General features: G+C 38.6%; 1 protein-coding gene and 1 long non-coding RNA gene across 29 annotated transcripts in view; one reads left to right on the top strand and one right to left on the bottom strand.

The window, feature by feature from the left end:
- Window positions 1–12505, bottom strand: part of LOC148132379 (uncharacterized) — a 531004-nt gene that overhangs the window by 229952 nt on the left and 288547 nt on the right. The gene's annotated exons all lie outside the window — the stretch shown is intronic.
- Window positions 1–12505, top strand: part of ADGRL3 (adhesion G protein-coupled receptor L3) — a 573686-nt gene that overhangs the window by 442124 nt on the left and 119057 nt on the right. For all 28 annotated transcript variants that reach the window (XM_087957273.1, XM_087957271.1, XM_087957269.1 and 25 more), the window contains 2 exons: window positions 2262–2328; window positions 5538–5629. In XM_087957273.1, coding sequence (XP_087813399.1) covers window positions 2262–2328; window positions 5538–5629 — 159 coding nt within the window. The remainder of the gene's footprint in view (window positions 1–2261; window positions 2329–5537; window positions 5630–12505) is intronic.

The raw sequence follows: 12505 nt of genomic DNA, 5'->3' as shown, positions 1-12505 counted from the left end.
CTTTTGATCTACCAGAGGATGCCTTTAAAAGTATAGGAATTTTCTCAGGCTGTTTTATTTTTGAATCAAGTAAAATCTGACAGATTTTACTTTATTTGATTTAGTCCACTGTATTCAAGCATTTTTGCTGATAGGCAACTTTGAGGGGCAGGATGAATAAGCACAAATAAAGTTTGATGTGAACATGGTTATAAAATAACTATTTCTATGGCTTTTTTACATAGATATTTTCTATGTAAAAATATCTATGAATTTCCATAGAAATTGACGAGGGTATTTTAGAGACTTGATGATGTTCATGTCTTTGAACATGCTTTTTGAGAAAACTTGATGAACTGGTAAAATACAGCCTTCCTCATTACAGGGACTACCTTTGTTAGCAACCATTTGCAAAGTACTATGGTAATAAATGGTAGTAAACAGTAGTAAAGTAACCAATGTGGATAATTACATCCAAATTTCTGCACCTGCAACCATATGCATCGGAGCAAGAATAACACTGGCATTGCTACACAAGAGAACTTTATTTAAATGATATGGCAGCAACCTACAAACTTTGTATCCTCTGTCCGTGTGTGTGTGTGTCTGTGAGAGAGAGAGAGAAAATATGTGTGTGTGTGTGTGTGTGTGTGTGTGTGTGAGAGAGAGAGAGAGAGAGAGAGAGAGAGAGAGAAGTAGTTCACTTAATGACAATTTTACCAGAACAAATTCCAAAATAAGGACAGACTGTAAAATATAACTGGAGCAGGGTAAATATTGTCCATACTTTGAAAAAGAGAGTGGAAAAGATGGTATCAAAAAAAAATCCAAAGGGCTGTAGATTGGTCAGTTTGCCATTATTATCTGGGATGATTCTAGAGTAGATCATAAAATTATTCAGACCGTGATACTATTCAGTAATAACCATGGATTGGTTAAAGGTAACTCTTTCTATACTAGTCTTATCTTATTTTTTTTAATTAGGTAATTTCCTTAGCAGATTTTGGAAATGTTGCAGACTTTGATGATTTCAGCAAAGCATTTACAAAAAACTTCCAGATAATCTCATTAACAAGTTAGTTAAGTATATGCCAGATAGTATAAATCAAGAGGATACATGACTGATTAAAAATGTTACTAAAGGATTGCTCATCAACAGCTCATCATAAAAACTATTATCAACAGAAAGATTTTTCAAAAATGACAGAAAATAATAATTTATTTTTATTTTTCATTGGTCAGACTCCAGATGAATTATTGTGTACAGCTCTAGATTTTACATTAAAAAGGATTCAAACTAACTGGAACAGATGCAGAAAAGGGCAACGGAGAATTTTGAGGCTAGAAATAAGTCGATACCTGGAATGTTTAGCCGTGGAGTAAGAAGACTGAGAGATGATATGATTCTTGAAATGTTGTTAAACCAATCACTGGAGAAAGCAATTATGTTTGGAATAGTTAGCAGCAAAAGGAAACCAGGCTGTCAAAGAACAAGATGGCTGGGCACCATCAAAGCTGACACCAGCCAGAGCATAGAAAAATTCAAAGAAGTAATGCAAGATTGGACTCCCTATCGCAATGAAGATGGTCTAGGCTAGATACTAGGCAGCCATCTATTTGTGATGCATAATTTGGATTTCTGCATTGCCCAGAGGCTGGGCATAATGACTTAATGTTACCTTCCAGTTCTGAGATTCTGTCTTGTAGCTAGTGATACCTATTTTGTCGCTACACAAATTAGAAATGGAAATTTAATTTCCAAGATCATTAAATGCTAGGGATATTAAACATAGACAAAATTAAGTGATGAATAATTTAGATTACGAATCTCCTGGCTTAATCATAGGTTCATTTCTAGAAATATTCATGAGGAAGGGAGAAATCTGTATCTGGTTAAGTTTCAGACCTGCTAATTTATTTTTCTCTTCACTTAATTTTTAAAGATTTTCTTAAGCAAAAAAGTCACCTACTGTGAAGCTGATAGCTGCAAAGAATGGCTGTAAGCTAGATTTTATGTCTGTTTTCATAATTATTTTTAATTGTGAACATCTTCAAGTAAAATCTGTGCTGTTTCCTTGTTTCGTCCAGAAGCTAACACCTGACTTTCTCAATAACATTACCAAAGACAAAACATATGATCCAATTTCACTGAAGAAGCAGTGTAGCATCTCATGCCTCTTAATGTAATATTATACAACCCTCATTTATCTCTATTCACTTACTCCTGATATTTATTTCATGCGCTATCCCTGAATGCCATTTTTCTTCCATTATCATTTCAGATGTTGGCTTCGACTTGACACCTATTTCATTTGGAGTTTTATAGGACCTGCAACTTTGATCATTATGGTAAGAATTCTTAATTAGCTATGCTGTTTTCTGGAAATGCATCTTTAGGATCTTGCATGTCTTGCATCAAATGTAACTTAATTGGGAAAGGATGATGTCAGAAACCTGTCAGTGGTATTTTCCACCATGGATGAACATTATAAAAATGTTTTGCTTTAAATCCCTGAAGATATTGTCACTGAATAGGAAAAAGCAGACTTGGCCATAAAACGATAGCTCAAAGAGAGCAGAGAGTAAGCCTTTGCAGGGGTACATCTAGTGTACCAGTTAGGCCTTTTGCTGGATCAGGAGGTCCTTCAGATAGTCATTCATGCCCTGGTCACTTCACAATTGGATTACTATGGAGGCCACTCAAAGATCCAGCTGATACAGAATGCAGAGTAACAAACAGTGATGGTGATACTGTGCTATGGTCACATGACCCCACTGCTTTGGGAGCTGCACTGGTTACCAGTTGGCTTCTGGGTGCAATTCAAGATGCTGATTATGACTTTTAAAGCTCTTCAGAGCTTTGGACCTATGGAGGGACCACTTATCTTCAATTGTGTGTGACCCTCTGTTCCATCTGATACAATCAAGGAAGATGGATGTGCTCAGGCCCAATCAATTAAGCAATTTCATGAAATCCATGAAGACTCTTCTCAGTTGCATCATCGGCCCACTAGCTCAACATCCCCCCCACCCCAGGTTCTTCAGCTCAAAACCTAGTTGTCTTTCAAGGCCTTCACTCAAAGTGGCCCCTTCAGTTAAGTTTGGTTTTTATTGCTGGTAGTATTTTTCTTCCAGTCAGGTGCAAGTTCTTGTTATGTGTATTGTTTTTTCCTTTTTATTTGTAATAGTTAAGGAGTTGAGTAGACTCAAAATTGCATAATAAAAGAGTAAACATGCATATTTCCTTAAAAGACCACTTTTCTGTAAAACTTTTCAGGAATATTCATTCTTTTATTTTTCAGTTAAAATTAAAATCAGAGAGGGCTTTTTGAGAATTCACACTAATTTGTGTGAAAATAAATCTCTGGTGTATTTCTTCAGGATTAAGAAGTAAGAATACTGTAACAGTATTCTTTTATGGGTGTTTTCCTTGTAAGAAAACGATTCAGTGCAAATCTATCAACATTTTTCCACGAGTGTTTTTCTCCCCATGCCATTCACTTTATCTGTTTCCTAGACAAGATAATGGAAAGATAGACTGATAGAGTGACTGACTGATTGGCTTTTGGGGCTAGTTTATTTACTGTGTGTTATTTGAGAGTAATCAAACTCTACAATGCATCATTCCAGCCAGCATGTTATAATATTTGTGAGTTTTGAAGGTAGAATAAAAATCTGAAATAGAAGAGAATTTTAGATTTTAAATGGCAGGTCACACTCCAGATATAATTTATTTAGCCATATACAATCAGCAAGATCTATATTTATAGCTTTACTAGCTTTACTAGCTACACTGGTTACCGTGTTTCCCTGTTTTATATTTTTTGCCACCAAATAAAGCACCAGGTCTTATTTTGGGGGGATGTCATCCACTGACTAACCTCAATTGCGTGTGTGTGTCCCCATCCACCCCCCCGGCCTCCTTTTTGCTGTCAGAGGCCTTCAGGAACTTCTTCTTCTGCGGCCAGGAAGGCTTTCCTGAAGGCCTCTGCAGCTGATAACAGAGCTCCGGACTGATCAGGAGCTTTTTATCAGCTACAGAGGCCTTCAGGAAAGCCTTGCCAGCCTTGCTGGTTGCAGAAGAAATGGGCCAGCAAGGCAGGTGTTGGGGTGTGCAAAGCCTCGCTACAACTGTCCAAAGGTAAATAGTAGGGCAGCTCCACACACCTCCATCCCCACCCTAGCTTAATTTTTACCTGTGCACACTGGAGTAGGCAGGATCTTAATTAGGGCTTATTTGGGGGGTAGGGCTTATATTGGGTGCACATGTAAAAATCAAGCTCAGGGTAGGTCATATTTTCAGGGAAACATGGTATTTGTGTAGTGAAATGTTTAGAATGCCTAGAGGCTAAATAGAGTATTGTCCCCTAAAGGCTCATATCTCATAAAGGTCTTCCTTTTTAAGTGAGGGAAGACATTGAGTAAATTCACTCAGTTGCCTCCTCTGATTCACTTGGATTCTTGGTGTCTATTGGAACCATTATCCTTCAGAGAAGATTTGCTGCTCACAAAATGACTGCAGTGAGCTTTGAAATAATATTTAAAAAACCCTCTGAGATTGAAATCATTTTTACATAATTCAGCATATGATATAACAATGCTGCCCTCAAAATGAGAAAATATATAAGAATTAATGGCTCCCTTTAAAAGGATCAAAGCCTTTTGGAGAATTTTTGTTTTCTAAAGACTCTTTTTTAAAAAGTTACTTTGAAAAATTCTACTGAGCAGAAATGCTAAATCTGGTTTATTCTGAGTTAAAGGTGACATTTTTAAAATCCAGGATCTTAATGACTTACACCAAACTAGTAGTTGAATATGTTGAAATTGCCTGGTTTTCATAATGTTTCAGGACATTATAGAAACAAAGTTCTTGTAGTGTAAGGGAGGGTATCTCTACCTTGTCTATTGAAATCTGCTTTTGTCTATTTTTATGGTACTGCTTTTTATTTGCAGTGTCCTACATACGGTATTACTAATTCTGCCTTGTTCAATCTTACGAGTTTTATATATCAATCCTAGAATTGCTTGAAGAACAAAGATAAACGAACTCCAGAGACTCAGTGACCCGATGTGTCATGTTTCTCTTTTACTATTAGAAAAACCATTAAAACAAGTTTATTGTGGATGGCATAGTTTTGTGAGTTTTATTTACTGCTTTTCTATGAAAAGCTTTCTGTTTTCCATGCAAACTAAAAAAAAGTCCAGTGGACTTTATCTGCTGTGGATAATGCAAATAGTATAATTCTCATTGAGTACATATCAGTTTATTCTTCTTCAGACTTGGAGGTAGAAGGTCACAGGACAAAAATTCATCCATATAAAATGAATAAGTATTTAAATATACTGCCAGAAAAAATGTTCCTAATCTTCCGGAGAGGGTGGGGACGACATCTACTCTAGAACATAGATTCACCTTTACTGTGTGGTATGGACAAGTAATTCAGTCTTGAGCATCTCTCTCTGCTTTTGCAATATTATAGTCTATAAATAGTAGAACTAGATTCATCCTTTTTCCTTATAACTTGCCATTTTATTTTATTTATTTGATTTTATTTCAGCTTAATGTAATCTTCCTTGGAATTGCCCTTTATAAAATGTTTCATCATACTGCCATTCTGAAACCTGAATCAGGGTGTCTCGACAATATCAAGTAAGTAAATCCTTCCCCTTTTCATTATTGTTTCCAGCTGAACTACACAATGGAGTACCAAACTTGTGTCCTCACACTATATTTATGTCCTGAGTGAAATTAAGGGTGTCAGGTGTCAGAGACAATTAAATAACTAAACTAACTTGCAGCAATTTACTGTGGATTCCCATTAGTGTTCATGTTCTATTATTCAGTTTTTCACACTAATGTCTTGCTTTGGGTTGAAGGGCAGGTAAGTCATATTCAGGCATAGCAAGCACATTGGAGTTTATTTTTCAGGAAGCCATGGTGAGGGTCAGTAATCTTTCAAAATGATGGACATAGGTGTCGAAATAATAATAAGAAAAAATAGCAAAAATATCACAAATCTGAGGTGTTTATGACATTTTAGCAATGTCTTTCTCAACATTTGTGTCAGATTTCAGAAATCTTGCGAGACTTTGGTCATATAATTATATATAGTTTGGCAGTTATATGAGTGCCATTAGGATAACAATATAATTTGTACTTAATGTTGAAACAATGAATGCAGAAGTAGGAAATAATTTTATGTTGTTGGTTTAATTCGTATTGCTTGAAATATTTTGAATGCATGGGTGGATTTTTTTTTCTTGATTCAATGTTAGCAAGAGTAATGTCTGGCCCACTTTTCTATGGTGTAATATATTGAATGTCTGTTTCTGCTTCTCTGTTGGAGTGACTATGTGGCCCTTGGATGATTTTGTTTAAATAAATCAAAACAGAAACAAATCATGAGGACAGTTTTAAAAATGAATACTTTGAATAACAGCCTCTTGAATTAAACAAAATTGGCGAACAGATTTTTTTTTAATATTAAAGGAAAGTCGGGTCAATTATTTAAAAATAATATTATTAAAACTAGTATTTAGAAAGACATTACACAAACTGTTTCAGAAAGATTATTAGAGATTATTACAAAAAAACACCACTTGCTTTCTTTTCATGAGGAGATTTGCCACCTTTTGCAGCATCTTTCCTCTGACACTTACAAATACTTTCCAAAATTACATTTAGAAGAAAAAGCAAGGAACAGGTATTTCAGACCTTTAGCTACTCTTAATCTTGTAAAGTAGTCATTCCTTCTCCTCATGTAGGCCACATACAAGAATACATGCCTCTGTACATGCATAAAGACCTGGTGACTTCTTTCAGCAACACAACAGATACTACTTCTATCTCCCCACCCACCCACCTTACACTATGTGTGTCTATGCACCAAGACAAATTCCTTGTGTGTCCAATCACACTTGGCCAATAAAGAATTCTATTCTATTCTATTCTATTCTATTCTATTCTATTCTATTCTATTCTATTCTATTCTATTCTATTCTATTTTGTTCTACAGTGGTTATTTGAACACATAAATGTCAAGTGATTACTGTTGAAAGAAAGAAGATGGAAAACTGTTGAAAGCACACACCGAAGCTGTTTTTGAAAAAAAAAATGTTTAAAATGGTGAAATAGATTGAAAAGGCAATTGATGGTCTGTATTTGCTTTTTGAAGAGAAATTGCTCAGCCTATGAAAATCATTCTCTTTTAAAAGCAACAAAAAAGAATCAATCCATCATTCTTGTCAGTGAGCATACACAAACCTCTGTCCTGTGTCTTCATTTTGTGTGTGTGTATGTGTGTGTGTGGTAGGGGAAGGTGAAGAAAAGTGTTTGAAGAGAACTTCAAGAGGACAGCTGATCTATGATACTCTTCAAGACCTTGATGAGTCTGTGGCCCTTAAGTTGGGATCTATTATCTTAAAGCTTCATTGAGTTGGATAATAATCTCTTAGCTTGATTCATTGGGGGGGGGGGAGTTGTGTTACCTTCCTTGATGATCATCTGGGAAAAAATTCTATCTATCTAATCTACTTCCCTTTCCAGCATTCCTAAGATTTCCAGAATTAAAAATGGGTTTAGTGACACTCTTAATGACAAGAATTTAATGAGTAGTTTTCTGAGTAGACATCTAGGTATGTAGATGCATATGAACAAATCATAGGCAAATTGATGTCTTATCATATCCAATCACTGACAGAGAGATCTTATAGGATTTGGGGAGCAAGGTGATGACCCTCTTCTCCTGGAATGTGATCTGGTTTCTTGTCTGCTGGGGAAGAGAGATTGAACTGGGAGCATGTCATGGCAGACTGCCCACCCTGGTTGTCCTGTCACCTTACTTGAAGGTCAAGAGGCATCCTCTTGGTATTGCTGCTGATCCATAATCATGAGTCATCATGGTTAATAATTATTGTAAACACCTTCCAATTTCTAATGATTATAAAACAACACTACTGCAATTAGAATACTGTTTGTAATCCACTCCTGGAAAATCCTCAGTCTCATAATTATCACTACATGTAAAAACCAATTTTACAGATTAAAAGTACAGCAAAATGTCAGCCATAATTATTAGAGGCAGAAAAATCTTTTTTCCAAATAAGGCTGTAAGATTTGGTTAAAAAGATGAAAGATAGAGTTATAAAATTATGTGAGATAAATTACATCCATTTCTGTCTGTTATCCAATGAAGCTGATTTGTACCAAGAAAAACTCATAGCGTGAATTCATAGCCTTGCAGCCAAAAGAATCAAAGGGAGCTTAAGAACACACTGGTTGCAAATGTAGCAATTAGAACAGTGGTTCCCAAAGTGGGTGGTACTGCCCCGTGGGGGGCAGTGAGTTGCCTTAGGTGGATGTGCTAAGAGGCAAGGGGGCCGGCAGGGGGGTGCTAAGAGGTGGCAGGAGGGCGTTCGAGGCGCCGGCCCCGCAGCGTCACACCATTGACTGTTGCAGTGCTCCGTAGCTGGTGCCTCAAATGTGGCAGCTCCGATGCACCACTCTGGTGCAACAGTCAATGGAATCCGTGGATCACCTAGGGAGAGGCAGAGGAAGGGAGGCTTTGACCACATCCAGTATCCCGCTCAGCCAAGCCCACCCCTCTTTGTAGTTGCTTTGCCTGACAGCAAGTTCACAGGCTGCCCCTCCCGCCAGGGATCAGCCTCCCAAGCTGCCCCCCATGGGGCACTCACGTTGTAGAGGGTGATGCTGTTCCCTCCTTCCTGGAGCAGGGCACGGTTGAGGAAGCCCAGGGCAGGTAGCTTTGCTCTACTTTCACAACGTGCTGCCGCTGCGTTCGACACGCTGGCTCCGCAGGCTCACCCCATTGAGCCACTCCGGTGCAACAGTCAATAGGGTGACCCTGCGGGGCTGGCACCTCGAATGCCCCCCCTGCCACCTCTTAGCGCCCCCAAGGGGGCTGGCAGAGGGGTGCTAAAAGGTAGCAGGGGGACGTTCGAGGTGCCAGCACTTCAGGCTCACCCCATTGACTGTTGCACCGCTCCAGAGCCAGCGCCTCGAATTCGGTGGCAGCAGCTTTGCTTTACTTTCCCAAAGTGCCACCACTGTTGCATTTTGTCTGTCTGTCTGTCTGTCTGTCTGTCTGTCTGTCTGTCTGTCTACTTATCTACCTATCTACCTACCTACCTATCTACCTATCTATCCATCCATCCATCCATCCATCCATGCATCCATCCAAAAGGTCTGTCTGTCTGCCTGCCTTCCTGCCTACTACCTGCCTGCCTGACTGTCTTTCTGTCTACCTACATACCTACTTACCTACCTACCAATATCTATCTATCTATCTACTTATCTACCTACCTACCTATCCATCCATCCATCCATCCAAATGGGGGGAGAGAGAGAGAGAGAGAGAGAGAGAGACCTGATGCATCAGATTGAAATGAGGCCTAGTTTAGACTGAGGCTCTTTTCCACATTGAAACATCTTTGCCAGCACATTGAAACATCTTTGGCTTCTATTAAAAGTTTTGTGGATGAAACATGGTCAAGACGCTCTCACATTTTGTTGAGGCTTTAAACAGGATCCATTGGACCAGATCTCCACCCTAAAAATTACTTTTCCCCAATGTATTACAGTGCCAATTCTGAAGAAGGCAAAACCAAAATGTACTGGTAAATTACAAGGAGAACACACACACACACACACATGCAGACACACACATACTCCCTTCTAACCCTGCTGGAGCAGGTGATTGGACTAGAATAGATATCTCATTATCTTTCTCCTCCCTCCCTCCCTCCTTCTTTATTTCTTTTTCTTTCTGTCCCTTCCTTCCATCCTCCCTCTTTCTTTGTCCCTTTTTCTTTCTTTCTCTTTTCTCTTTCTTTTCTTCCTTTTCTCTCTCTCTCTTTCCCTCTCTCAAGCTCACCCCACTGACTTGACTTGCTTGGGCAGGTCCCTCCAGCTCAATGGGGTGGACCTGCGGGGCCGGCACCTAGAATGCGGCAGTAGCGGCATGTTTGAAAAGTAGAGCAAAGCCAGAGGTCGGTAATTTTTGCTGCAAAGAATCACAAAAACTTCTGGGTTGTGCACAAGAAGGGACACACATGTCAATGCAATTCAGCAACATAAAATAAAGAGATACAAATAAAACAAATAAAAAATCGGCAAAGCATCTCTGATTAGATTTTATTCACTACTAGAATCTAGTCAGAGATGCTTTGCCGATTCTAGTCCAATGACCTGCTTCAGCAGAGTTAGAAGGGAGTGTGTCATGTGTATGTGTGTGCATGGCTGTCAAAACTCCAAAAACAGGTCAAGTATCTCTGGAGAGGCCGGTCATAAATTAGAACACTTGCTAAACAATGGGCCATTAAGTGAGGACCGCTTGTTTGCCAGTCACCTGCCCATGCCCACCCAGTCACATGACCAGCAAGCCATGCCTAGCCAGCAAGCCATGCCAGCCAGTCATGTGACCAGCAAGCCATGCCCACCTAGTCATGTGACCAACAAGCCACACCCTCAAATTAGGTCATGCCCACAGAAATTTGAATCCCACCCCGGGTGAGGGGCACTGAGGATGAGTTTGTAGCACCAAAGGGGCGGTGGACTGGAAAAGCTTGGGAACCACTGAATTAGAATATAGAATAATAGAAGACCTTGGAGGTCTTCTAATCTAATCCAACCCCCTGCTCAAGCAGGAAACCTTATACCATTTCAGACAGTTTTTGAAAACCTCCATTGATGGAGCACCCACAACTTCTGAAGGGAAGCTATTCCATTGGTTGGCTGCTCTAACCGTTAGGAGTTTTTTCCTTAATTCTAGGTTGCTTTTTTTCCTGGGTTAGTTTCCATCCATTGTTTCTTGTCTTGCCTTGTGTTGCCAGCAATTGTCTGCAATCCATTAAAGCCGCTGTATCTTTTCCCAGCATCAATCCATTAAAGCCGCTGTATCTTTTCCTAACATCAATCCATTAAAGCAGCTGTATCTTTTCCCAGCATCACAGTGTTGCCTTCCACAGCTACTTTATGATCACAGGAAAGACCTATTTGGTTAACAGAGTTGCAGAGAAGTTCTGTATTCACAGTTCTGCATAGTCCAAAATACCTTTTTGCCTTGAAATTCAAAGTACGTATAATTGACATAACTTACTTTGCCCAGAAAGCATTACTAGATTGTCTGTAAAAAAATGGTTTAAACTTGGAAAATAAATATACCAACCACCACCACTGTTGTTGTTATTTGTTACATTATTATATGTTACATTCAGTATCTGAAGTAATTAACTGAAAATTGTGAGAAGGCTGGATATTAGATCACATTGATTAATCTAAAGCAAATATTTTCTTTCACATGCTCTGAATCTTAGTTTAGTTGACAAATGCTGACACAACTGGTAGGTCTGCTGATATTTAAAAAAAAAAAAAAGAAATTGAATGCACATGTTTCTTTGGATTGCTCTTTGTGGTAGATAGGAAATCATATCTATTCAGAACATTCAGTTTAGTTTGCTGTACAGAATAAAGTTTCTGTATTACTTTTTCTTCAGATAGACTAATCAGGTAGAGAAGCTGTGTTCAACTATTATTCACAGAGATACATTTCCAGTGAAATATTCTTGAGAATCTGAGAATGAAACAAAAAGAAATAAAAGCTTTTCCACTGATACTGTCTTAAGAAGTTAAGATAAGTACACACAACTCTGCAGTCAGAAAAAGAACTTGCTGTATATTTGCTGCAAGAACAAAGTTATAGCCATGCTTTGTGGATCAAGTAAAGAGAACTTGGAACAGTAAGTGGCCATATTTCAGCTCTTAAGAAAAGACGATGTGATTATATCAAATCAGTTCTGTGCAGTTGGAATTCAGACATAGCTTTTAAAAACTCACAAAGGAAAAAGCTCTGGTTCTCTAGACAAAGCATCGGAAACTATGCTGAACGGACAGCTAGAAATGAACAGAGTGGATTCAACTGTACCTTCAAGAGGACAAAAAGAGTTGTAAGAGTTGGTGACTTGCTACAATGAGGAATAGAAATTAGAAATAATATATGCTGGCCAGATCTGCTGGCTTTATCTGTGTGCTGTTTCCCAAAAGGCCCATGAAAAAGCAAGTGCTTAAATTCATCAAATAGATCTTTCAAAGAATCTATGGCAGTGTTCCTCAACCTCAGCCATTTTATGAAGTATGGACTTCAATTCCCAGAATTCCTCAGCCAGCATGGAGAATTGCTAGCCTGGCTGTGGAATTCTGGGAGTTAAAGTCCATACCTCATAAAATGGCTGAGGTTGAGAAATGCTGGTCTATGGAGTTTCTCAGTCATGCAGGTCATGGTTATCCCAAAGGCGCTTTTTTCAAAAGGCGACTGGACTTTTCTTTATTTTCTTGAAGACATTTCATTACTTATCCAAGAAGCATCCTCAGTTCTGCCTGAATGCTGGGAAAATGGAAACATTTATATTCCTTGTAGTCATCTGGTTGTTAGCACTTTGAAGGTCGGATATGGTAAAAAGAGGCCATCTGTGTTAAAATTGATCAGCCCTCTCTCAACAGAGGTGGAGG

Source organism: Notechis scutatus, chromosome 2 (assembly GCF_049901735.1).
Source record: "Notechis scutatus isolate UNSWTSFEM ecotype Mainland chromosome 2, rNotScu1.2, whole genome shotgun sequence".
Taxonomy (NCBI): Eukaryota; Metazoa; Chordata; class Lepidosauria; order Squamata; family Elapidae; genus Notechis; species Notechis scutatus.
The sequence above is the reverse complement of the archived record's forward strand: the minus strand, read 5'-3'. Positions and strand labels throughout refer to the sequence as shown.